Here is a 27,744-nt window from a genome sequence, read left to right on the forward strand (position 1 = left end):
GCGCTATGTGGTCCAGTGGTATGACACTCGCTTTCGGATCGGAAGGTCCTGGGTTCGAGCCTCGTGCTCGGCGCATAGTTGGGTCCTTGGAAAAGGCTCTTTACTCACATTCTCTCACCATACTCAGGTGTAAAATGAGTACATGGCCGTTAACAGCGTTGTCTTTGTCCAAAAAATTGTAATATCGTCTAACAGGCGTCATGTCCCGTCTTACATGTTAAATGTTGCTGTTGACTAGTGACCCCTTGTAAAGCACGTTGAGCACATTTAGTGGATATCGCGCTATATAAAGCTCAATTTATTATTTTATTTAATCTATTATCGTGGGGCAAATAATAAATAATAAGAACGGCTACCTCGTCATGAAGGAAGGGCTTGGGCCGACCTGCACTTATTTGCAGGTCTGATAACCCAATTCCTTATGAGCTCATTGTTGTAATAGAAATCTCCAAAAAAAAAAATGACTCAAGATAATGCCCATTACAACAATGTTTAACTAGGCCCATAAGTGGGTTCTGATGTCAGACCTTCATATATTTTTACGTCTTTTTTACGTTTTTGAGCTAAAACAAAAGCAACAACATTGTGTAAAGGATTAAATGACATTTTGGAGAAGACAGTAGATTAATACAACTACAGGCAAATAGGCTTCAACAGGCTGATGTCACGTCCGCCGGGCAACCATCAGCTTGGTTCTAAACAAAGCAAATCGGTACTTTTTATTCTCCATGCTTGCTAGAACTTTTTCACATGTCATGTGATCAGAATGTGTAAAAGTCAAAACATGATCAGATTTATAATGTTTTTCTCCTCTGGATACACTTTTATGCTCGTCGGAGAAGTATTTCATAAGGGCGTCCGCCATTGTTCCGATAGTTTAGAACCAGTTACTAAGCTACTGTGCGTCATTACGAGGGAAGTGACGTCACGACTGTTGGATCCTATTAAGGGGCATCAAAGTTTTAATCTCCAGTCCAATGAAGACAATCGTCTTAATACGACGACCCGCTTATGGAATAACCTACCTATAGACATAAATCTTCTAAGAAAAGATAAAGTGAGAAATTGTAAACGAATTCGAAGGTTGACTGAAATGAAGAATATATCAATAAAGACGAGAGAAGATAGATTGAAATGGTTCGGACATGTTAAGAGACGAGAGAGGGAGTACGTGGGGCGGTGTGGTCTTGTGCTTTGACACTCGCTTTCGGATCGGAAGGTCCTGGGTTCGAGCCTCGCTCGGCGCAGAGCTGAAAAAAGAATCTATCAATCTTGTACGCTTCATTGGGATCTATAATATACGAAAAGATTCAATATTATAACAAACAACGTTTCCTTCCGTTGATAATCGTGTTGGGCGTGGATCATAAACATTGTTTACAATCAAAGATATGAACAAGTATGAATGAAAGTTGCCAGACAAAGCAAGAAAGAAAAATACAAGAAAAGAAAAAATCCCCCAAAATCAGAAGACCTTAGTGAAAAATATAGGGATTAAAATTGTCCCAACTATCGGGAGTCTCTATGGTGTTATGGTAGCACCAGTAATCAGAAGGTCTGAGGTTCGTTCCCTAGTCGAGGTCGACTGATTTTTTTTTAGATGTTTCCTGTTTTCTTGTATTTTTCTGTCTTGCTTTATCTGGCACCTTACATACACACTAACTTGTTCAGTTCTTTATCTTACAATGGTTCCTGCTCCTTAATGCGCTTCAACAGTCGTAACATCACTTCCCACGTAATGACACATGGTAACTTAGTAACTGGCTCGAAACTATCGGAACAATTGCGGACGCCCTTATGAAATATTTCTCCGACGAGCATAAACGCGTATCCAGAAGGGGGAAAAGCATTATAAATCTGATCATGTTTTGACTTTTACACATTCTGATCACAAGACATATGAAAAGTTCTAGCCAGCATGAAGAATAAAAAGTACAGATTTTCTTTGTTTAAAACCATGATGGCCGCCGTTGCTGGGCGACGTGACATCAGACTATTGAATCCAATTAACCAGTAGTCACTATGAGAGGTCAGGAGAGGCCACGTTTACTCAGTACCTTCAACCACAACTACTCCTCCTGCTCTCTCGAAGTTTCTGCTTCCAAAACTTTATAACATCTTATTCTTCAAATTGATTTTGCGTCATCCTCCGCAAACATAACATCTATATCTACAACAAAATCTCATCCCTACCTGTCATCTGCATTTTTTGCGGCCGCAAATATCAGGGCGATCCGCAAATTTTGGGAAAATTGGCAAATCCCGTGGCAAATTCTGGGGAAAAAAGAAGCGAAAACAAAATAACGAAAAAAAAGTGCGAAACTTGAGAAATGTTGCAGCTTTGCCTGGGCCCAAACCAAGGGAAGCTACTCTCTACGGATAATGATCCTTTAAAATCTTTGTAACAGTGCTATTCACAGTCATTTCATTTCTCAAGTCAAATAAATGTAATACATTGTCTTTTATATATATATTTTTTTCTGTATCGCGTGTTAATCTTTACTGAAATGCTTAGTTCTCCTCGGCAAATTTTGGTCTTTTTGGCAAATTTTGGGGGTTTTATGGGCAAATTTTGGCATATTTTAGGTCCCAATTTGGCAAAAAATGCAGATGACAGCCCTACTACATCAGGACAAAACCAAGTAATCTCATTCCAAGACAACGACAGGAAACAATTGGAAAACGGGTATGAGGTGATAGAAGACACAACATGTACCTCCTTGCCCACTATGGGAGGTCAGGATCTCCACTCAGGTAACACGGGTTATCAGTTGCTGGTCATCATGATGATGACGATGATGGTGATGTTTCTTCCGGCGCTTGCAACACATTTAGGTCATATCAGCGCCGATCAAAAAAAAATTGAATAGTAAAAGAATTCTAGATGTACAATTAAAAGGACTTGAGGGAAAAGTACGACAAAGGGGAATGGTACAAATAGGGAACAGATGTAGATTCCAAGAGCACACTATCCGTGTAGGCTACTTAGTTTGAGATCACCTAAAAGTCTGTTTTGTTGCTTGTTTTAAGGGTTTTCCGGCGCTTGCGACGACAATGAGAATGTGGTGTTTGTGGTGACACACTGACTTCAAGTGGTGGAGACCTTCCTTGGAATCACAAGTCTTCGCCGAAATTTGACAGAAGTTGCCTGTAATCCTGAATGTTTTGCTCCAGACCGGACTTCTTTCCGGTGAACCCGGGGTTTTGGCATCTCTGTTCGGGGATAGACAAAAGACAAAGCAAGTGACCTTTCTATCCACCATGAGAGGTCAGAAGACAGCACGTGACCTCTCTATCCTCCATGAGAGGTCAGATGAAACAGCAAGTGACTTCTCTATCCATCATGGGAGGTCAGAAGACACAGCAAGTGACCTCTCTATCCACCATGGGAGGTCAAGACAGCAATTGACCTCTCTATCCATCATGAGAGTGGGAGGTCAGAAGACACAGCATGTGACCTCTATTTCCACCATGGGAGGTCAAAAGACACAGCAAGTGACCTCTCTATCCACCATGAGAGGTCAAAAGACACAGCAAGTGACCTCTCTGTCCACCATGGGAGGTCAAGACAGCAATTGACCTCTCTATCCATCATGGGAGTGGGAGGTCAGAAGACACATCAAGTGACCTCTCTATCCACCATGGGAGGTCAGAAGACACAGCACGTGACCTATGGGAGGTTAAAAGACACAGCATGTGACATCTCTATCCATCATGGGAGGTCAGAAGACATAGCAAGTGACCTCTCTATCCACTATGGGAGGTCAGAAGACACAGCAAGTGACATCTCTATCCATCATGGGAGGTCAGAAGACATAGCAAGTGACCTCTTTATCCACCATGGGAGGTCAGAAGACATAGCAAGTGACCTCTTTATCAACCATGGGAGGTCAGAAGACATAGCAAGTGACCTATGGGTGGTCAAAAGACACAGCATGTGACCTCTCTATCCACTATGGGAGGTCAGAAGACACAGCAAGTGACATCTCTATCCATCATGGGAGGTCAGAAGACATAGCAAGTGACCTCTTTATCCACCATGGGAGGTCAGAAGACATAGCAAGTGACCTCTTTATCCACCATGGGAGGTCAGAATATATAGCAAGTGACCTCTCTATCCACCATGGGAGGTCAAAAGACTCAGCAAGTGACCTCTCTATCCACCATGGGAGGTCAGAGGACACAGCAAGTGACCTCTCTATCCACCATGGGAGGTCAGAAGACACAGCACGTGACCTATGGGATGTCAAAAGACACAGCATGTGACCTCTCTATCCACCATGGGAGGTCAAAAGACACAGCATGTGACCTCTATCCACCATGGGAGGTCAAAAGACACAGCATGTGACCTCTCTATCCACCATGGGAGGTCAGAAGACAGAGCAAGTGACCTCTTTATCCACCATGGGAGGTCAAAAGACACAGCATGTGACCTCTCTATCCACCATGGGAGGTCAAAAGACACAGCATATGACCTTTCTATCCACCATGAGAGGTCAGAAGACACAGCAAGTGACCTCTCTATCCACCATGGGAGTGGGAGGTCAAAAGACACAGCAAGTGACTTCTCTGTCCACCATGAGAGGTCAGAAGACACAGCAAGTGACCTCTCTATCCACCATGGGAGGTCAGAAGACCCTAACCAAGGAGGTTTTACCTTGCGACACATAATTTAGGTCATATCAACGCCAGTCAAAAGGACGAAAATGAAACACTCAAAAGTGTATAATATAGGATGACAAGAAAAAGTAGGACAAAGGGGATTTAGTTCAAATAGGGAACAGATGTAGATTCCAAGAGTTCACCGTCAATGTATTTAGTTTGAGACAACATAAAAGTCCCATCCAAACATCAGAACAGGATCCCAATAAGTGGAACACAGTCAAACGTTTACTTCAATAAAAAAAAATGTAATTTAATTATTATCACAAGATAGATGATTTACACTGGAAAAATATGTCACCTCCCATTTGACTGTATCCCTCTCAGCCAAGGACTCTGACAGGGGCTTGGACAAAAAAGTAATTCCATTCCAAGTAAAAGTAAAAGACAAAACAACGTAGAAAACAGAAAGGCGGGGGGGGGGGGGAAGAAGGAACATGTGACCTCCTGCCCAAATATTAGGTCAAAAACCCAACCGACATAGAGAGAGAGGGGGGGGGGGAGAGATAGAGAGAGAGAGAGAGAGAGAGAGAGAGAGAGAGAGAAAGACAAAGAGAGAGAGAGAGAGAGAGACAGAGAGATAGAGAGAGACAGAGAGAGAGAGAGAGAGAGAGAGAGAGAGAGAGAGAGAGAGAGAGAGAGAGAGAGAGAGAGAGACTAGAACAAAACCAAGTAATTCCATTCCAAGTAAAAGAAAACAACGTAGAAAACAGAAAGGCGCGGGGGGAAGGGTGGGGGGGGGGGGGGGGGGGAAAAGAAGGAACATGTGACCTGTCCAAACGGGAGGTCAAAAACCCAACCGCAGAGCAGGTTCAAACCCCACCACCGCCGCGAAAAAAAAAAAAATTTTTTTATTCTCTATTGTCTTCTGGCACTTTTCTATTCACTTCATATCTTGTTGTTACCAACATAAGTGCCTGCTCCACTCACTTTTCTGAATTAAAAATTCACCCCATACACCGGAGCATACTCAATGTCTCAATCGTTTCTATGTTATATGTTTGTGATGAGAATATTGGCTGTTAAGCTTAACTGCTGGTCAAAATTATTTCGCGATGGTGGCGAACGAATCGGCGATCTCAAGAAGTGGGTGAGAGAGGGATCTAGAAATGACTTTGGGTTTGAAACGAATATTTTTGTGTTCGTGGATAGCTCACACGGTAGAGCCACGCTCTCACCTGCCAGGCGGAGTTGTCGTACCAATAAGGTCGCAGGTTCAAACCCCACCACCGCCGCGAAAAAAAAAATTTTTTTATTCTCTATTGTCTTCTGGCACTTTTCTACTCACTTCATATCTTGTTGTTACCAACATAAGTGCCTGCTCCACTCACTTTTCTGAATTAAAAGTTCACCCCATACACCGGAGCATACTCAATGTCTCAATCGTTTCTATGTTATATGTTTGTGATGAGAATATTGGCTGTTAAGCTTAACTGCTGGTCAAAATTATTTCGCGATGGTGGCGAACGAATCGGCGATCTCAAGAAGTGGGTGAGAGAGGGATCTAGAAATGACTTTGGGTTTGAAACGAATATTTTTGTGTTCGTGGATAGCTCACACGGTAGAGCCACGCTCTCACCTGCCAGGCGGAGTTGTCGTACCAATAAGGTCGCAGGTTCAAACCCCACCACCGCCGCGAAAAAAAAATTTTTTTATTCTCTATTGTCTTCTGGCACTTTTCTACTCACTTCATATCTTGTTGTTACCAACATAAGTGCCTGCTCCACTCACTTTTCTGAATTAAAAATTCACCCCATACACCGGAGCATACTCAATGTCTCAATCGTTTCTATGTTATATGTTTGTGATGAGAATATTGGCTGTTAAGCTTAACTGCTGGTCAAAATTATTTCGCGATGGTGGCGAACGAATCGGCGATCTCAAGAAGTGGGTGAGAGAGGGATCTAGAAATGACTTTGGGTTTGAAACGAATATTTTTGTGTTCGTGGATAGCTCACACGGTAGAGCCACGCTCTCACCTGCCAGGCGGAGTTGTCGTACCAATAAGGTCGCAGGTTCAAACCCCACCACCGCCGCGAAAAAAAAAAATTTTTTTTATTCTCTATTGTCTTCTGGCACTTTTCTACTCACTTCATATCTTGTTGTTACCAACATAAGTGCCTGCTCCACTCACTTTTCTGAATTAAAAATTCACCCCATACACCGGAGCATACTCAATGTCTCAATCGTTTCTATGTTATATGTTTGTGATGAGAATATTGGCTGTTAAGCTTAACTGCTGGTCAAAATTATTTCGCGATGGTGGCGAACGAATCGGCGATCTCAAGAAGTGGGTGAGAGAGGGATCTAGAAATGACTTTGGGTTTGAAACGAATATTTTTGTGTTCGTGGATAGCTCACACGGTAGAGCCACGCTCTCACCTGCCAGGCGGAGTTGTCGTACCAATAAGGTCGCAGGTTCAAACCCACCACCGCCGCGAAAAAAAAAAATTTTTTTATTCTCTATTGTCTTCTGGCACTTTTCTACTCACTTCATATCTTGTTGTTACCAACATAAGTGCCTGCTCCACTCACTTTTCTGAATTAAAAATTCACCCCATACACCGGAGCATACTCAATGTCTCAATCGTTTCTATGTTATATGTTTGTGATGAGAATATTGGCTGTTAAGCTTAACTGCTGGTCAAAATTATTTCGCGATGGTGGCGAACGAATCGGCGATCTCAAGAAGTGGGTGAGAGAGGGATCTAGAAATGACTTTGGGTTTGAAACGAATATTTTTGTGTTCGTGGATAGCTCACACGGTAGAGCCACGCTCTCACCTGCCAGGCGGAGTTGTCGTACCAATAAGGTCGCAGGTTCAAACCCCACCACCGCCGCGAAAAAAAAAAAAAAAAATTTTTTTATTCTCTTATTGTCTTCTGGCACTTTTCTACTCACTTCATATCTTGTTGTTACCAACATAAGTGCCTGCTCCACTCACTTTTCTGAATTAAAAATTCACCCCATACACCGGAGCATACTCAATGTCTCAATCGTTTCTATGTTATATGTTTGTGATGAGAATATTGGCTGTTAAGCTTAACTGCTGGTCAAAATTATTTCGCGATGGTGGCGAACGAATCGGCGATCTCAAGAAGTGGGTGAGAGAGGGATCTAGAAATGACTTTGGGTTTGAAACGAATATTTTTGTGTTCGTGGATAGCTCACACGGTAGAGCCACGCTCTCACCTGCCAGGCGGAGTTGTCGTACCAATAAGGTCGCAGGTTCAAACCCACCACCGCCGCGGAAAAAAAAAAAAAAAAAAAAAAAAATTTTTTTATTCTCTATTGTCTTCTGGCACTTTTCTACTCACTTCATATCTTGTTGTTACCAACATAAGTGCCTGCTCCACTCACTTTTCTGAATTAAAAATTCACCCCATACACCGGAGCATACTCAATGTCTCAATCGTTTCTATGTTATATGTTTGTGATGAGAATATTGGCTGTTAAGCTTAACTGCTGGTCAAAATTATTTCGCGATGGTGGCGAACGAATCGGCGATCTCAAGAAGTGGGTGAGAGAGGGATCTAGAAATGACTTTGGGTTTGAAACGAATATTTTTGTGTTCGTGGATAGCTCACACGGTAGAGCCACGCTCTCACCTGCCAGGCGGAGTTGTCGTACCAATAAGGTCGCAGGTTCAAACCCCACCACCGCCGCGAAAAAAAAAAAAAAAAATTTTTTTATTCTCTATTGTCTTCTGGCACTTTTCTACTCACTTCATATCTTGTTGTAACCGCAGAGACGCCAACTTTAAATTTGGCTCACAGGAGTTTCAGACACCACTCGTAGGAATTTCAATGCCGAAAGAGGAATTTCCACACACAAGAAAAAGGAATTGGAATGGTATTTGGCATTGTGTTTACATATTGTATAGTTCTAAATAGATAACAGATTAGAATTAAATTATGAAACATAAACATATTGCCAAATACAATCCCAAAGTTTCCTTATTTTAAATGAAGTAAAGCGCCAAAACCTAATGGTAGAGATTGTAGTACTGGTGGTAGTGAGGATGATGTGGTGTTAGTGGTTGTAGTAATAGTGGTAGTGATGATGAAGATGTGATATTGGTTGTTGTAGTAGTAGTAGTGGTGGTAGTGGTGATGATATGGTGGTGGTTGAAGTAGTAGTGGTAGTGATGATGATGTGGTGGTGGTTGTAGTAGTAGTGGTAGTGATGATGATATGATGGTGGTGGTGGTTGAAGTAGTAGTTGTAGTGTTGATGATGTCAGTGGTGGTATAGTGGTTGTAGTAGTGGTGGTAGTGATGTTGATGTGGTGGTGATGGTGGTTGTAGTACAAATGGTAGTGATGATGATGTGGTGGTGGTTGTAGTAGTAGTCGTGGTAGTGATGATAATGTGGTGGTGGTGGTTGTAGTAGTAGTAGTAGTAGTAGTGGTGGTAATGATGATGTGGTGGTGGTGGTTGTATTGTAGTAGTAGTGGTCGTGGTGATGATGTGGTGCTGGAGGTTGTAGTAGTAATGGTAGTGATGATGATGTTGTAGTGGCGGTTGTTGTAGTAGCAGCAGCAGTAGTAGTAGTAGTGGTGGTAGTGATAACGATGTGGTTGTGGTGGTTGTAGTAGTAGTAGTAGTGGAGGTAGTGATGAAGATGAGGTGGTGGTGGTGCTTGTAGTAGTAAAGTGGTAGTGATGATGATGTGGTGGTGGTTGTAGTAGTGGTGGTAGTGATGATGATATGGTGGTGATGGTGGTTGTAGTAGTAGTGGTAGTGATGATGATGTGGTGGTGGTTGTAGTAGTGGTGGTAGTGGTGATGATGTGGTGGTGGTTGTAGTAGTGGTGGTAGTGATGATGTGGTGGTAATGGTGGTTGTAGTAGTAGTGGTAGTGATGATGATGATGTGGTGGTGGTTGTAGTAGTATTAGAGGTAGTGATGATGATGTGGTGATGGTGGTTGTAGTATTAGTGGTAATGATTATGTGGTGGTTGTAGTAGTAGTGGTAGTGATGATGTGGTGGTTGTAGTAGTTGTGGTAGTGATGATGATGTGGTAGTGGTGGTAGTTGCAGTGTTGATGATGTGGTTGTGGTGGTTGCAGTAGTAGTGGTAGTGATGATGATGATGTGGTGGTGGTTGTAGTAGTATTAGAGGTTGTGATGATGATGTGGTGATGTTGGTTGTAGTAGTAGTGGTAGTTGCAGTGATGATGATGTGGTGGTGGTTACAGTAGTAGTGGTAGTGATGATATGGTGGTGGTGGTGGTTGTAGTAATAGTGGTAATGATGATGTGGTGGTGGTTGTTATAGTAGTAGTCGTAGTGATGACGATGTGGTGGTGATGGTGGTTGTAGTAGTAGTGGCAATGATGATGTGGTGGAGGTGGTTGTAGTAGTAATGGTAATGACGATGTTGTGGTGGTGGTGATGGTTGTAGTAGTAGTGGTAGTGATGATGATTTGGTAGTGGTAGTTGTAGTGATGATGATGTGGTTGTGGTGGTGTAGTAGTAGTGGTAGTGATAATGTGGGGTCATGGATGTAGCAGTAGTGGTAGTGATGATGTGGTGGTGGTGGTTGTAGTAGTACAGTGGTAGTGATGATGATGTGGTGGTGGTGGTTGTAATGGTGATGGTAGTGATGATGATGTGGTGATGGTGGTTGAAGTAGTAGTGGTAGTTGCAATGATGTGGTAGTGTTAGTAATGATGATGTGGTGGTGGTGGTTGCAGTAGTATATGTGATGCTGATGCTGATGTGGTGGTGGTGGTTGTTGTAGTAGTGGTAGTGATGATGATGTGGTGGTGGTGATTGCAGTAGTAGTGGTAGTGATGATGGTTGTAATACTAGGGGCAATGATGATGATGTGGTGGTTGGAGGGGGGGGGGGGGGGTATCCTTGGAACAAATTGACCTCACCGGAATTTGACGGAAGTTGCCCGGAGCCCGGAATTTTTTGCTCCAGACCCGAGTTTTTTCCGGTGAAACCGGAGTTTTGGCATCACTGCCCAACCGAAAGAGAGAGAGAGAGAGAGAGAGAGAGAGAGAGAGAGAGAGAGAGAGAGAGAGAGAGAGAGAGAGAGAGAGAGAGAGAGAGAGAGAGGGGGGGGGTAGAAAAATGTATTTGTATTTAAGGGTTTTACGGCGCTTGCAACACTTTAAGGTCATATCAGCGCCAGTAAAAAGGAAGAAAATGGGAAAGTAAAAAGTTCTAGAATTACAATTAAAGCACCCAAGAAAAGGTAAGACAAAGGGGGATTGGTTCAAATAGGAAACAGATGTAGATTCCAAGAGCACACTATCAAAGTTACTTAGTTTGAGATCACCTAAAAGTTTCATCCAGACACAAAGGTCCCCACCAAGAGGAATACACTCAAATGTTTACAAATCATATATAATATAATACGTACACAAAACATAATACAGTACATAACAGAGAGATGATTTACAAGGAAAAAATATCATCTCCCAACTATATATTTCACTGTTTCCCCACTAAGAAGAAAAGGGAAAAAATATCATCTCCCAAAACGATAACTATATACATTCGACAATTTCCCTCTCAGCCAAGGATCCTGCCAGGGTCAGGACAAAACCAAGACAAAGACAGAAAGCATGTTGGAAAACAAGATATAGGGGGATAGAAGACACAGTATCCCAAAGTTCCTCCCCCCTGCCCACTATGGGAGCTCAGAAAACCCCACCCAGAATGCCTGGCTACATTGCTATACCGTTTTTGGGAAGCTGCCAACCAACAACTTATAAATATACAAATCAGAAACCCGAAGTGAGGATGAATAGGCCATGAACTTATAAAATTTTCATGTAACAGCACAAGAGAGCTCATGTTTTTGTTTGTTTTTAAGGGCTTTACAGCGCTTGCAACACATTTAGGTCATATCAGCGCCAGTAAAAAGGGAAAAAATGGATAGTAGACATTCTAGATGTACAATTAAAAAGATTTGAGGAAAAAGTAAGACAAAGGGGAAATGGTTCAAATAGAGAACAGATGTAGATTCCATGAGCATACTATCAGTACTTAGTTTAACATCACTCAAAAGTTTCGCCCAGAAACCAGCACAAAATCCCACTAAGACTAAGAGGAATGCATTGTTTTGTTTTTGTTTCCTTTTAAGGGTTTTACGGCCCTTGCAATACATTTAGGTTATATCAGCGCCAGTAAAAAGAAAGAAAATGGGATAGTAAAAAGTTCCAGAATTACAAATATAGCACCCAAGAAAAAGTAAGACAACGCAAGGATGAGTCAAATGGCAAAGCATCATTGATGGCCCTTGCTCCGACTGGGGTTATGGGTGCCAGTAAGTCAATATTAAACATAAAACTCAACCAATGTATACATACAGATAGCTCATTGTTGCTTTTATTATTAAAGTACTGTAAAGTCATTACTCAAATTACATCATCATCATCATAATAATAATAATAATAATAATAATAATAATAATAATAATAATAATAATAATAATAATAATAATAATAATAATAAAATAATAATAATAGCAAACAGCAACAAATGGCAATTTCTTACAATACAATATCACAACAATTCAACAACAAAAATTGTCATAGTCATCGCCACTTGCTGCGTAGAATGTAATGAACTGTACAGTAAAACGTAAATATATAATATAAACCATCATCATGATATATCTCCTATCTACTATTAATGGTATGCGTTTAAGTAAAATACCCACCAGTTCTGACTGCCATATCAATCATGCCAACAAACAAAACAATGTGTAATCTTTAAGTTTATTATAGTCTGATTGAGATAACTTAGTGAGAACTGAAAGCTCAACTGTCTATAGAAGGAATGAAATGGACGTCACTCAGCTCTTTGTTATTGTTTTTAGCCAACAATTACTATGAGCAGTTCTCACTAAATTAAAATTGTATCAATCAAGCTATAAACGGTTAAGGTTAGACATAGTTGTGTGTGTTGGTGCGTTATATCCGACTGGTGAATGTTATGAGCATTTTAATTAAACGCATTGCACCAATAAACGGAAATGGTTAATCAAAGTTATGTGTGTTGTATGATTGATCTGATATTTACCATCAGTACAGACTGAATCCTACTCACAATAAATCTAATATATATTCATTTTGCCACTAATTTGTCATCTCCTACTTAGATGTACAATTAGATTTAAATCTTTAAAACGTGTTCATGATACAGCAGAAGGAAGAAAAATGAGAAAACAGAGAAAAAGGAATCAGCCATCCTTGACAAATGTTCGAACTCGACACCTGATTACTGGTGAGACGTGCTACTTTTACACTACAAAGGTTGTTCTCCGACAGTTGGGAATACTCAACCCTAACACCGACTATATCCGTAGTTTACCCGTGTTACTTTTACCCCCCGTGCACATTAATTACATTTTTCAGAGACAAATTATAGGCGTAGTATCAAAGCCAATGTTTTTAGTTTTTGCATGTTAATGATAGTTGAATAAAACTATCTATGCACATGCTCATTTTTAATACATTTTTTCCAGTTTTGAAAAGTAGCAAAAATTTCTAGGATTGAATGTGGTCTTGCAGTGTGGCACTCGCCTTTAGACCAGAAGTCCAGGGTTCGAGTCCCATTCTGAGTGGCGCCTTGGAAAAGGCTCTTTACTCACATTCTCTCACAGTACTCGGGTGTAAAATGATTGCCTGGCAGTTAGCAGCGTTGTCTCTTGTCGCAAAAAAACATGTAAAATCGTCTAACAGGCATCATGTTTTGACCTATATGTTAAGTGTTGCAGTTGGCTAGGGACCCCTTGTAAAGAACGCTTTGAACACATTTAGTGGGCATATTTTGTTTGCTGTTTTTAAGGGTTTTGCAGCATTTGTGATAATTTAGGTCATTTCAGCGCCAGTAAAATGGGAGTAAAAAAATTCTAGATTCTAGAAAAAGTAAGACAAAGGGGACTGGTTCAAATAGGGAACAGATGTAGATTTCAAGAGCATACCACCAAGGTACTTAATTTAAGATCACCAAAAAGTCCCATCCACAAACAAGCACAGGATCCCACTGAGAGGAACACATTCAAGTGCGTACAGAATATGTCAAAAACAGAAAATATTAATAAAAAACATACATAACAGAGAGATAGATGATTTACAAGGAAAACAGAAATCATCTCCCAAAACTAACACGAATCATTTGACCCGTTTCCCTCTCAGTCAAGGACCTTGGTAAAGGCCGCACAAAATCAAGTATGCAATCCCAATCCAAGACAAAGAAAGAAGGCAAACTTAGAAAACAGATATAGAGTTATAGAAGACACACAGAAAGTGACCTCCTGCCCACTATGACGATGGGAAGATATAGACTACTAGGTGACTTTAAACCAAAAACATGAAATTGTTTGTAAAATACATTTACTAGAATTCATGGTACATGTGGATGCCCAGAACAGACGATGGGGCACATCCTTAAAGAATGCCAGGACAGGCCAAGCTGCACTGGTCATGATCTAACAGTCTGCTCCCCAGATGCTGTGGAGTGTTTTTAAGGGTTTTACGGCGCTTGCAACACATTAAGGTCATATCAGCACCAGTAAAAAGGAAGAAAATGGGAAAGTAAAAAATTCTAGAATTACAAATTAAAGCATCCAAGAAAAATGAAGACAAAAGGGGAATTGGTTCAAATAGGACACAGATGTAGATTCCAAGAGCACACTATCAAACTACTGAGTTTGAGATCACCTAAAAGTCTCATCCAGCCACAAGCACAGGTCCCCACTAAAGAGGAATACACTCAAATGTTTACAAATCATATATAATATGTATATAAAACATAATACGGTGCATAACAGAGAGATGATTTATAAGGAAAAAATATAATCTCCCAAAACTAACTATACATTTGACTGTTTCCCTCCCAGCCAGGGCCAGGAAAAAAACCAAGTAATCTCATTCCAAGACAAAGACAGAAAGCAAGTTGGAAAACAGATATAGGGGGATAGAAGACACAGTATGTACCTCCCTGCCCACTATGGGAGGTCAGGAACCCCACCCAGGCTGTGGAGTGGGTTCAGTGTTGGGGCAACAAGCTTTGATGATGAACACAATTCATATATAGTTCATCTAATAAGAGGAAATGCAAAAATACATCGAGTAGATCAGGTTTAATTTTCCATCAACAACTTATAACAAAAACTAGAAAAAAGTGTTTACAGTCATAAAAAGTTAAAAATAAATATAATAGCTTCAAATAAAAAGGACACTATATATATATTTTATTATATATATATATATATATATATATACTAAACACAGTTTTGGACTCAAAAGCCTTCTTCAGCCAATAACATTGCTAATCCCCAAAGAAGGCCTTTGAGCCTCAAATGTTTCATGATGTTCAGTTTAATTCCTTCTGTTTTGAATCCGTTATTCTTAGTTTTACTCATTGCTTTTTACAGTCTACAGCCTCTAGTTGCATACTAAATTTGCTCAGAGCCAACAGCAACACAATGACACATTACAATTTTTTTTTTTTGCAAGAGAGACAGTGCTGATTTTAGCCAGGTATTCATTTCACACATGTGGTAAGAGAATGTGAGTAAATAGTCGATTCCAAGGACTCAACTTGGTACCATCCAGAGCAAGACTCAAACCCAGAAACGACCAGTCTGATGCATGGTGTAGTACAAATAGACCACATAGCCACACTCATGCTCAGTATGTATTCATGAACTAGAGCAAATAAGATGGAGAGAACAATATAGTGAGTAAATGTGACTCGTATATAAGGGAACAACACAAAAAAGATGTTTCGACCTTTGGCCCTCTTCAAGTAAAAACAAAACAAGGCTGAAACATTTGAGTCATGTTTACTCATTTCAGTTTTCTCTCCATGTATTCATGATGTTGTTATTTTAATTAAATTTTTAAAAATCTTGACTATCAACTATCAGGACATTTCACACAAAAATTCCATAAGCAATGCGTCAAATTATGTTGGTTCTTTGTTGTCTTACAGAGCAAACTACTGCAGACAATTATTTTTATTTTCACCATATACTTTTATGAACAAAATTCTGAAAGATTTATGCATGAAATAGTGCTAGACTAAGCAGAAAGAAAATACAACCAAAAATTATATCCCCAGCAGTTAGATTTTTGTTGTTGTTGTTTTTTATTTTTTTGTCAATTAGAAAAAAATTCTGTCACAGGAGGCTTTCATTAATTGTGATAGAGAGCCATAACCTAACACCATCCCACACCATACAAATGTTGTGTCTTATCTTCAGTATTGAAGCTGCAACAGTACGGATTGGATTGGATTTTATAATAAAAATATTTTTTCGTGTATTTTCCCTCTGTTTTGTCTAACCCTGTTTCATGCAAAAAAAAATTCAGAATTTTATCTAACACCAATGCCTGCTCCCAAATTCCTCACTTTCATATTTTAATCACAAAACAAAATTAAGGGAATATACAGCTCTGGTTGTAGTGAATTATACTGTGGAAACGATGCATAACAGGATCTAATACAACAAGATAGTGGTCAACTTTTCAAAGAGCTAAAACAGGCACCCTAATGCACAATCCCACGACCCAAAACAGCTGTATGGTTGGACTAGTATATAATATAAAATATAGACTTAGAGCATTTTCTATTCCTTGTCTTTTGCTGGTCAAATATGTATAATCCTAGGACATGCAAGGGCTATTTCCATACACTGGTCAAAAATGTAGAATCCTAGGACATGCAAGGGCTATTTCCATACACTGGTCAAAAATGTATAATCCTAGGACATGCAAGGGCTATTTCCATACACTGGTCAAAAATGTATAATCCTAGGACATGCAAGGGCTATTTCCATACACTGGTCAAAAATGTCGAATCCTAGGACATGCAAGGGCTATTTCCATACACTGGTCAAAAATGTCGAATCCTAGGACATGCAAGGGCTATTTCCATACACTGGTCAAAAATGTAGAATCCTAGGACATGCAAGGGCTATTTCCATACACTGGTCAAAAATGTAGAATCCTAGGACATGCAAGGGCTATTTCCATACACTGGTCAAAAATGTCGAATCCTAGGACATGCAAGGGATATTTCCATACACTGGTCAAAAATGTAGAATCCTAGGACATGCAAGGGCTATTTCCATACACTGGTCAAAAATGTCGAATCCTAGGACATGCAAGGGATATTTCCATACACTGGTCAAAAATGTAGAATCCTAGGACATGCAAGGGTATCATATGTATTACATCAATATTCTCACTGGTCAAAAATGTACGAATCCTAGGACATGCAAGGGCTATTTCCATACATGGTCAAAAATGTCGAATCCTAGGACATGCAAGGGATATTTCCATACATTGGTCAAAAATGTAGAATCCTAGGACATGCAAGGGCTATTTCCATACACTGGTCAAAAATGTAAATCCTAGGACATGCAAGGGCTATTTCCATAACTGGTCAACATTTAATCCCAGGACATGCAAGGCTATTTCTACAGTAAAAATGTATAATCCTAGGACATGCAAGGGCTATTTCCATACACTGGTCAAAAATGTCGAATCCTAGGACATGCAAGGGCTATTTCCATACACAGAAACAGGTAAATTTTATAAATTAATTTTTTCTCAGATTGCCAAATTGGGACAGTCCCGATGTTATCAAGACAGTTGGCCACTATGTAACAACAACAGGGACCTGGTTATAATTATAACATGGGTTTTTAAAATCCTTGTTTGTTTGCTTGTTTCTACCTCTTTGTCAATAGTAAAATTTATCAGCTATAGCAGGGACTTTTAAGAGCCTAAAATAGGTCATAACATCGGCGATGAAACTTTTAAGGGTTGGTACCTTTTAAATATAATAAATAAAATTCCCTTTATTCATCCCAAAGGGGAAATTTGTCTCCAGGGTCTATTCCAAGGGAAGACTGGCAAAATGTCAATATGAAATATTTTATCCACAAAACTCTAAAACAGATTTCTGATTGTGATTGAAAATGTTTGGACTCGAAGACTTTCTTTGTCAAGATAACCTTGAAAAATAACACAATTGTCCTCCGTTTGTATTTCCCTCTACATCTACTCAAATTAAAAATTCAACCAAGATATATCTGTTCAAAAAAGAAAAAAAGCTAATTCCTTATTCAGATCCCGAGTCAGAATCGGATAAAACAAAATCTTCCACAACATCATCAGAGCCGTCATTATCATCAGCATCCATAACTTCAGAATTAGACTTTTTCTTTTGACCAAGCGATGTCTTGACACTAGTATTTTTGCTGTCCTTGGCAAAAGACTTTTTTGTGTTTTCCTTCTTCTTTGCCTTTACCTCCTCTATCGAATCATCGTCATCTGTACCTGACTCATAGTCCATATCATCTTCATCATCCTCATCATCTTCATCATCATCATCATCATCATCATCTTCATCAACATCCTCATCATCTTCATCATCATCATCTTCGTCATCCTCATCCTCACTTGCAGATCTAGCTAGTATCTCCAGTTCTTCATCATCAAACTCGCTATAATCACTATCTCCACCACCCTCATCATCATTTGCTCTCTTTCGTTTTTTATTTTTAGCCTCCTTAGGACGTTCCTCTTTCAAAAGGAATCTTGTCTCATCATCAGAATCAGGCTCGTCTTCAAACAATTTTTCTAAATCAGCACGTTCCTTCTTTGTTGCCTTTTGCTCTGTTGCTTCTTTTCTGAGAATCAGGGGCATTTCGAATGCAGCTCCAGAAACAACTCCCTTTTGGGCAAGGTTATGCATCAATTCCCTATCACGAAGTTTACGCCAATTAGTGTAAAATTTCCGAAGCGGTGAAGTTTCAATCTGCTCCTCCCATCGCCTCAAACCCTGAACATCATCCAACTGAAGAGCACTTTGATTTCTTCTCTGGGTGATAAAAGCGGACTGTTCTTTGATTTTTTCTACAATCTGTTTTAGCTGCTTACAGTAATTGGCAATTTTACATTTTTGAAGAAATTCTTTTAATTTTGCTTGAGAAGGAATTATAAATTCAGGGAATCCGACTGAATGAGCATGAATATTGTAACTGTCCATCAAATGTTCGTACAATTGATCGATGAGTCCATCTTTGAAATGTTTATCGTCCACCTGTTGCTTTTGAAATTTCAAAATAACAGCAAAGTTGAAAGGTTCTTTTCCTGCTGTTTTGGATTTTTTGTTAAAATCCGTAAGATCAAGGATTTCCATGAGAAATGGTAAAGTGGGTATGTATGTTTTTGTCTTCAGAGACAAAGTGTTAAGAAACTTGACACAATGAAAACGAAGCGGGTAATATCTTGGTGCTGGTTGAAGGTTGATCGTGCCAATGACAGTTTGGGTAAGGGGATAGATAAGTGGCTTCAAGGCATCGCTTGGAAATGATGCAAGCAGTTGAACCCAAAGCCCCAAACAATGAATGTATTGCCAATTATAAACAGCTTGTAGAGTACTATCCTTTCTAACACGCAATGCATTTCGCAAATGAATTGCAAGTTGTCTTATGTAAACAAATGCGTACTGGTATGACAGTGCCTCATCATTGTAGAAAATCTCAACTAGAGAACGTTGCATGAAAGTAATAAGAGGAAGAGTTGACGGTGAAACAAACTTGCAGTTTTTGACATACGCCATGTACATTTTTTTAATCGAGGTTTCAAGGAACGTTTCTCTGTCCAGCTGGATCATTTTGTTAATAATTAGAAAAGCAAGAATACAAGTGGTTTCCTCCCCTGTACTCCACATCCTTATCATTCTTTTCAAGAAAGTCCTTGAAATCTTTGGAAAACACAAAAACACAGCTGTAAGTTTATAAGCATGCTTTAGGATTATATTTATCATCACTGTGTCAGAGAGTTTGGACAAGAGTTCAAGAAGGTCTGACAGATAGGATCTAAGACAGGATTTTATTTTCTCCAGTTTGTTTAAAGTATTTTTTCCTTTTGATCCTTTTTTGAGTTGGGAGAGTTGTGTGACTTCCAAAATTACTTCTAAAGCTGGCGCAATGTGTGCAAGACACATCCTTACCACTCCGTTAAATAGAGAACCACCTTTGACAGTGTACTTTGAAGGTTTTGAATCTTCACCTCGGCCCCCAGCCTCATAAACTGCTCCATGGAAAGCACCTATAGCTTGTTTCAAAACTTTCATTGAAGGACTTGATCTGAGCTGTTCTGACCATTTTTCAATCATTTTATGACCAACTATTGAAGAACCATCATGCCCTGTTCGTTCTGTGTCAGCATCATCCTCTGCCTCACTATCATCACTTGCCACATCGAGTTGTTCTGGAATTTTGTGCAACTTTGAACCTCTCTCATCATCTGAATCATCCTCATCACTAGACATACTAACTAAATTCCCTTGAATCTTCTTATCTGATTTTGCCTTTGGCAACTTCTTTGCAACCCTTTTACTTTTACTTTTTTCATCATTTTCTGATTCCACTTCAGATTCTGATTCTGACAAGTCTTCTAAAGTTTTCAATAGATTTTGATCTTCACCTTGAAGATAATCGTAAAAATCAGGATCGGCATCTTTCAATGTTGAAGCGAGTGACGATTTTGTCCCTTTTGTTTTCTTTCTACGTGGCTTTACATTTTCATCATCACCACCACCATCTTTTACTTTCGCTTTCTTTGATTTTTTCAGGCCTTGTTTCTTAGCAAGAATCTTGGTATCTTTAATACTTTGTTTACCATTTACCTTCTGTTCAGCATTCCCGTTTAGCTTCACAGGAGATTCAGAATCACTATCAAAGTCTGCTTTCATAAATTCATCTATACTCATATCTTTAAGTTTTTTCTTTGGAGGCCCCATGCTTTTTTTACTCGTGGATGTAGCCATGATTGTTGGTGTAAAATCGAAACCGGAAAACAGAATACGGCAATGTCCTAACCTCCAAAGCACAAAAGCTATAAAATTAAAATAAAAATTAATCTATACATTTGGAGAGTCAAATAAATATCTTTACAAGACAGCGCAGGGAAGAATGACACTAAACTTATCGTTAAAGACCACAAGGGCATATTATGTATATATGTGTGTGGTTAATAGAGCACCATCTTTAAGATATTTAAATATAAATAATCAATAAATGATTATCTTAAAGACGGTGATCAATTTACCACACACATATCTACCGTGTTAAGGAAATAAAGTATATAATTAACAATGTGAAATTTAATGTAAGCTTCACTTTAATTACGAAGACAGATAGAATGGACGTTTCGGGTTTCCCCTTTATCAACAAACAGGATGAATCTTATTTTAGCTTTACATTTTAAAATGTTGAAAATGAATGAGTCAAAAACAGAAGTGATGATTGTGGGAAATAGAGGGCAGTTGAAGGTGAATGATGGTCTTGAGGTGTTGATTGGGGGTGAAAAGATCAAAGTTTCAAAGACTGTGAAAAATTTGGGTGTCTATTTTGATTCAGAAATGAGAATGTCAGCTCACATTTCTGCTCTCTGTAAATCTGTATACTTTCAATTGAAGAATATCAGTTCGATCCGTCAGTATATTGCAATTGGAACATGTAAAACATTGGTTGTTTCCCTCATTTTTTCGAAACTAGATTATTGTAACTCCCTGCTTGTCAACTTGCCTCAGGCTTCTATTAAACAATACAACTACTGCAAAACAGTGCAGCAAGATTAGTTATTGGCAAAAAAAAATTTGATCATGCAACCCCTTTGTTGGCCTCTCTCCACTGGTTGCCCATTGAAAAACGCACATATTACAAAGCAGCGTATCTTGTTTATAAGTGTTTGACTGGTATAGCACCGGCATATCTCACAGATCACGTGGTCATGTGTAAATTTGAAAATTACACTTTAAGATCATGTAATTACCAAACGAAAATTTCGGAAAAAAGATCAAGAACAAAATTTGGTGATAGATCGTTTGCTTGTTTCGGCCCCAAGATTTGGAATGAACTACCACGTGGTCTGAGGGAGTGCAAGTCTTTACCTACCTTTAAAAAGAATCTCAAGACACATTTTTACTGTATTTGTTTTTCTTGACTCTATGAATCCTTGATTTGGCTATGAATTATTATTATTACCTATTTTATTTTTTTTCACTTAAAATTGATATTTATATTGTAAAGTGCCCAGAGCTTGTGTTTTACACGATAATGAGCGCTATATAAATGTGTATTATTATTATTATTATTATTATTATTATTATTATTATTATTATTATTAGTATTATTATTATCATCATCATCATCATCATCATCATCATCATCATCATTATTATTATTATGAAACACTACAGATGAATGAGATGATGTGGTAGTGGCGTTGTTAAGATGAATAGTGTCCTACCTGATATGATGATGAATAAACGATTAAAGAACGAACGAATCACCGTTTTGCAGCTGGGAGGATTTTCTTGAAGAATACTGGGTAATGTAAATGTTGCGGATTGAAGCTCGAAGAAATAAATAGCAATGTGAAATTGAATGTAAGCTTCAATTTTAAATAACATAAGGCATTTGGTTGGTTCGAACTTGTTTTATTTATAACGTGTTAGTTTCATTCAAACCTCACAATGATGGACATCTAAGGAATAAAGAATAGTAAAGATATTACATACATGATAGATAATCCTATAAATTTAATTACGAAAACAGATAAAATGGACGTTTCGGGTTTTACCTTTTATAAGGACAGGGCTAGGTGGAACGTCCCCACAAACATGCCCGATAGCCTTTTCGCAACACAACGCTCGACTACAAGCAGATGCTCTGTCGGTGTCAGGTTCTTGTCTACAAGGCGTACATGTGCGACAGGCAGGGGCGTGGCTATATTATTTGTAAATACAAAAGAAAGAAAGAAAAAAATTAAAGAACAGACTTAGTCAAATAAGTAAGAGGCGGTAAATATCATTTCTCAGTTTTAGTTTTTTTTATTCTGTATTCCAAAAAAATAATTAATCGAGCTTTTATATAGAGAAATATCCACTAAACGTGCTCAAAGCGCTTTACAAGGGGTCACTGACCAACAGCATAAATCAACATGTAGGATAAGACATAACGCCTGTAAGGCAATATTATAATTTTTTCGGACAGGGACAAAACGCTGTTAACGGCCCGATACTAATTTTACACCTGAGTACGGTGAGAGAATGCGAATAAAGAGTCTTTTCGAGGACTCGACTATGCGCCGAGCAAGGCTCAAACCCAGGATCTTCCGATCAAAAAGCGAGTGTCATACAACAAGACCACATAGCCGCGTGTAATTGATGGACGAACGAAGAAGTATGGAAATGAACACAGCAGAAACCAGTGGGAGAGAAATAGGAAGAAGACAATGGAGGTGGACTGGACACACGCTTAGAAAGAGAGTAATGGACTGGAATCCTCAGGGTAGAAAATCAAGGGAAAGGCCACGGGGAACATGGAAAGTAATTAAGGAAGCTGATATCCAGAGAAGTGATAAGACATGGAACGAGGTTTTAAAAAGTTAGAGAAGGATGGAAACTGTTTGTCTGTGGCCTATACCCTGGTCCAGGGTTTTTAAAAAAATGATGATGATAATGATGATGATGATGATGATGATGATGATGATGATGATGATGATGATGATGATGATGATGATGATGATGATGGCGTGTTGCATACCACGACTACAAGCCACCCTGATTTTCAGAATAGACTAGATAGTTGAGGAGAGTTAGAGAGAGAGAGAGAGAGAGAGAGAGAGAGAGAGAGAGAGAGAGAGAGAGAGAGTATGATAGTACAAGACTATGAGAGCAAGACAGGACAGTTTTTCAAATGATGGCCTTGGAGCAAGACATAGTAGGCTGGTTGTAAAGCAGTAATAGGTAGTGGCGGTGTATTGTGGGACTCTCCACGACAAATAATCAAAAGACTATTAAGGAACATAATATGGTCTGTGGAGAAAGAGGGGGGGGGGTTGTTGGTGTTGAGAGAGAGAGAGAGAGAGAGAGAGAGAGAGAGAGAGAGAGAGAGAGAGAGAGAGAGAGAGAGAGAGAGAGAGAGAGAGAGAATACATGCTTGTTATTTTCGAAAAAACAATACAAGGGAAGCAACTAGTATCATTAAATGCCCGCATTGCAATTTTACTGGGTCATCTCCCTCATACTACATTCAAACTATTATTATTATTATTATTATTATTATTATTATTATTATTATTATTATTATTATTATTATTATTATATTATTATTATTATTATTATTATTATTATCATTATTCATTATCATTATCATTATTATTATTATTATTATTATTATTATTATTATTATTATTATTATTATTATTATTATTATTATTATTATCAATTTTGTTATTATTATGATTATGTAGAGATTAGCACGGGTGTAGTACACACATTCAAACATTATTTCTCTCTTCTTTTTTTTTCTTCTTCTCTCTCTCTCTCTCTCTCTCTCTCTCTCTCTCTCTCTCTCTCTCTCTCTCCTCTCTCTCTCTCTCTCCTCTCTCTCTCTCCTCTCTCTCTCTCTCTCCTCTCTCCCCTCTCTCTACTCTCTCCCCTCCCTCTCTCCTCTCCTCCCCCTCTCTCCCTCTCTCTCTCTTCTCTCTCTCTCTCCCTCTCTCTCCTCTCTCTCTCTCTCTCTCTCTCTCTCTTTACTCTCTCTCTCTCTCTCTCTCTTCTCTCTCTTCTCCTCTCTCTCTCTTCTCTCTCTCCTCCCCTCTTCTCTCCTCTCTTTCTTTCTCTCCCTCCCCTCTCTCTCTCTCTTGACTCCTCTCTCTCTCTCTCTCTCTCCTCTCTCTCTCTCTCTCTCTATATATATATATATATATATAATATATATATATATATATATATATATATATTCTATTTCTTCTCCACCTCTACCCCTGGCCCTCCCCACCCCCCCCCCTTTTTCCTCTATCTCTCTGACTGGCTCTCTCTCTCTCTCTCTCTCTCTCTCTCTCCCCTATCTCTCTCTCTTCCTCTCTCTCTCTCCCTCAAGTATTTACTTACTTACTTATGGATTGTTTCTAGCACATGTCCTTATAGGCACTGGCGGTCGGTCAATAGAGCGAAGTTGTTTTGTGCCGCCCTATATTTTCCGTAGATTAGCATGTCAACCAAACAAAAAACTTCAATTTTAAAATTTTGATAAAATTAAAAATTTAGCACATACTGCTTTTTGTTTTGAATTTAATATTTGATGACTCGTGCGTCGCTCCACGAAGGTGGCGTCAACTCGGCACGTTTCATCTTTCCCCCGTTGCCTGCGTGGGGTGACAATGAGCGGAGGGTGTGGTGTGGTGGGGAAGTTTTTTTTGTTTATATGAGCCAGTATTCGTTTGGCCGTCCTGTCCTTATCCTATACTCTGTTGTACCTTGAAGAAAGTTAGTTAACACTCCCCAATCTCCCTCCACCCTCCCTCCCCAACTAACTATTGTCTTTCACTGCTAAAATAATTAGGCCAAGACGGCCAATCTAGCGATGCACGCCCTGAGGTCCTACTTGGGATAAATTAAAACCATATCAGGTTTATCACTGAAAGAAGAGGCTTTGCTTCACTTAGATATACGGATGAAGAGAATGGCAATAAATATATATTTTATCATTGTTGGTTTTGCTTAAATATATATTAAATATCAAAAACAACAGTAAACAAAGTATGCACCGAGAAAAGCCCCATGGTACTATAAATAAAAATCCCTGACCCCACGGAGTCCTTCATCCCCGCACACTCCCAACGATCCCTACTCAACTTGTATTGTGTGCATTGTCTAATAATAGTATAATTATAAAGATGTCGCTGATTGTGTGTGAAGTTAACAAGTGCTTTGCGTTTGGAATTAATGTGGATTTTTAAATTCAATTATTCTAAAGTTGTGTGTCATACCGTTAGTATTCAGAGAAAATGTATTATCGCTGTTGTCATTGTTTATGAAACCTACCTGTTTTTATCTTGAATCATTTTATTTTAAAAAGTTATTTCTGTAATTTGTAACCAACCATGAATCATGTTGATTTTTTAATTGAAAATCAATTCCGACACTTATCCCCTCAAGAGAAAATAGTGGTGAAAGATTTAGATCCACACAAACCAGTGAATTTTAACTTAGTTTCTAACACACCGAGGAGACAGCGCCGATTTAATAATGATTATTTTTAAAATGTTGAATGGCTTACTGCCAGTGAAAGCCGTAAAACGCTTCATTGTTTTTATTGCTTGATTTTTGGTGATGTATGCTATAACGGACAACAGGAGGATTCAGTGATATTGCGCACATCTCTCAGGCATTGAAGAAACATTCTGAATCAAATAGCCATGTCACAGATGCTGTTAAATATAAACTTTTCAACGTTGTAGATATAAGAAATCAGTTGGAAACAGGACATGATGCGTCTGTGAGTCGTTATAATGAACAGGTGAAAGTTAACAGACAAGTTTTGTCAAAGATAATTGATGCTCTTTTGTGAGTACGTCTTGTTAATATTCTAACACACACACACATACACGCACACACAAATACACGCACATATTCAAACAATTGCAATACCCCCGTCCACACACACACACACACACACACACACACACACATACAAAGTAGGTCAAATTAAGTTAAATTAACTAGACCAATAAAATTTGATTCTGTATTTCGGATTTGTGCCGCCTTAAATACAATGTGACCAACCGCCCCTGCTTATAGGTCTTCTTTGCCAAACTCTATTTCTTCATCGTCTTTGTGATTTAAGTTTCTTCCAGTTTTACAATCTAAAGCGCATTTATAATTGTACGAAACATTTTGGTCAGACCTAAATTTGTCCAGTCTGCTCTTGAAGCTATTTATGATTTTTGCATTCACAACAGAATCTGGTCAACTGTTCCATATTTTCGTTGTTTTCACAGTAAAACTGTGTTTTCTCAAATCCAATCTTTGTCTTTGTGTGAGCAGTTTCTTTTTGTTACCTCTGGTGTCTTTTCTTATTGTGAAGTCTTTCCTCCATTTGATACATTCTGTCTCTTGGTTCACTTTTGCCAACATGCAGGAATTTACACTTATCAGGTTGGAATTTGAGCCACCATTTATCACTCCAGGATTCTAGTTTCTTCAGGTCATCTTGCAATATATCCCTATCAGTCTCTTCTTTTATAATTTTGAATATCTTTGTGTCATCAGCAAAGAGGTAAACTGGTGAGTCTACAATGTCAGGTTATATATTATATGACAAAAAGAACTGGTCCAATGAGTGATCCCTGCGGAATCCCCGAAGTTACTTCCTGCCAACCATAGAATATGACTGATTAATTAGTTTCTTCAGGTCATCTTGCAATATATCCTTATCAGTCTCTTCTTTATCGATAGTTTCAGTCCATTCATCTAAAACTCTTATTAGTAGCAGTGATGTTGACCTTCCTGCGATAAAGCCATACTGTTTCTTTGTGAACAAGTTATTGTTTTTGAAGTGTTCAATAATATGATTTCTTATTAGTTTGCATACTACTGATCAAATAACACCCAGCCTGTCAAAAAGTATCAAACCTGAGATTTCTAAGAGGTCTGAGAGACTTTCTGGTTAGTTGGGTGTAGGGGTGGGGGGGGGGGGCGTCTTAATCGATCGACATTTGAAGTAAAATTTGAACCACTAGCCCATGAGGGGGGGGGGGGGGGATAAATGTTTCAGGTGTTGTGTCAGACCACGGCAGCATTAGTGTATGTTCGACAATCGGAATGTATGAGGTTTGATTCTTAATCGAGACTATTTTGTTTGCTTTTTAAAAATTCGTTCATTTATTTATCTAGTATTTATTCATTCATTTATCTATTTTCATTAATATTTGTATCTTCTTTTATGTAAAGGACATTGCATAGAGAAGGATGAAGGAACGAAATGGGCACTCAGATCTTTGTTTTTAAGTCCCCCATAGACGCACAGATATCATCGCGGGAGGGATCGACGAACAGGCACCGCTGGGTCGCTGTGACCCGATCCTGCGTTAATCGCAGACGATTTTTGCCCACACACGGGGAGATATTTTTTTGAGGCCATCGGCGATCGGGGGCGTGGCAGTATAAAAAAGTGGACAATTTTTTTCTCTCGGATTTTCGCTGTTTTCACGTCGGATTCGTGATCAGCGTCAAATTTACAATAGGT

At 39.0% G+C, this 27,744-nt stretch overlaps 1 protein-coding gene and 1 long non-coding RNA gene across 2 annotated transcripts; both read right to left on the reverse strand.

The window, feature by feature from the left end:
* Nucleotides 1–15,167: 15,167 nt before the first annotated feature.
* LOC144956027 (uncharacterized) lies at nucleotides 15,168–17,060 on the reverse strand. Its single transcript, XR_013641854.1, has 2 exons — nucleotides 16,927–17,060; nucleotides 15,168–16,764 (listed from the first exon to the last, which is right to left on the reverse strand). It is a non-coding gene; the product is annotated as an uncharacterized LOC144956027 (long non-coding RNA).
* Nucleotides 17,061–17,122: 62 nt separating this feature from the next.
* On the reverse strand, nucleotides 17,123–20,506 carry LOC144956026 (nucleolar complex protein 2 homolog). Its single transcript, XM_078886315.1, has one exon. It carries the CDS (start codon nucleotides 20,472–20,474, stop codon nucleotides 17,757–17,759), a length of 2,718 nt encoding a protein of 905 aa, XP_078742441.1. The 5' UTR covers nucleotides 20,475–20,506; the 3' UTR covers nucleotides 17,123–17,756.
* Between the last annotated feature and the right edge of the window lie 7,238 nt (nucleotides 20,507–27,744).

Source organism: Berghia stephanieae, chromosome 10 (genome assembly GCF_034508935.2).
Source record: "Berghia stephanieae isolate SIO BIC M18660-M18661 chromosome 10, UCSD_Bste_1.3, whole genome shotgun sequence".
Taxonomy (NCBI): domain Eukaryota; kingdom Metazoa; phylum Mollusca; class Gastropoda; order Nudibranchia; family Aeolidiidae; genus Berghia; species Berghia stephanieae.

What these genes read in the sequence shown, in the direction of transcription:
- LOC144956026 (XM_078886315.1), bottom strand. Translation starts at nt 20,474, where the DNA reads ATGGCTACATCCACGAGTAAAAAAAGCATGGGGCCTCCAAAGAAAAAA.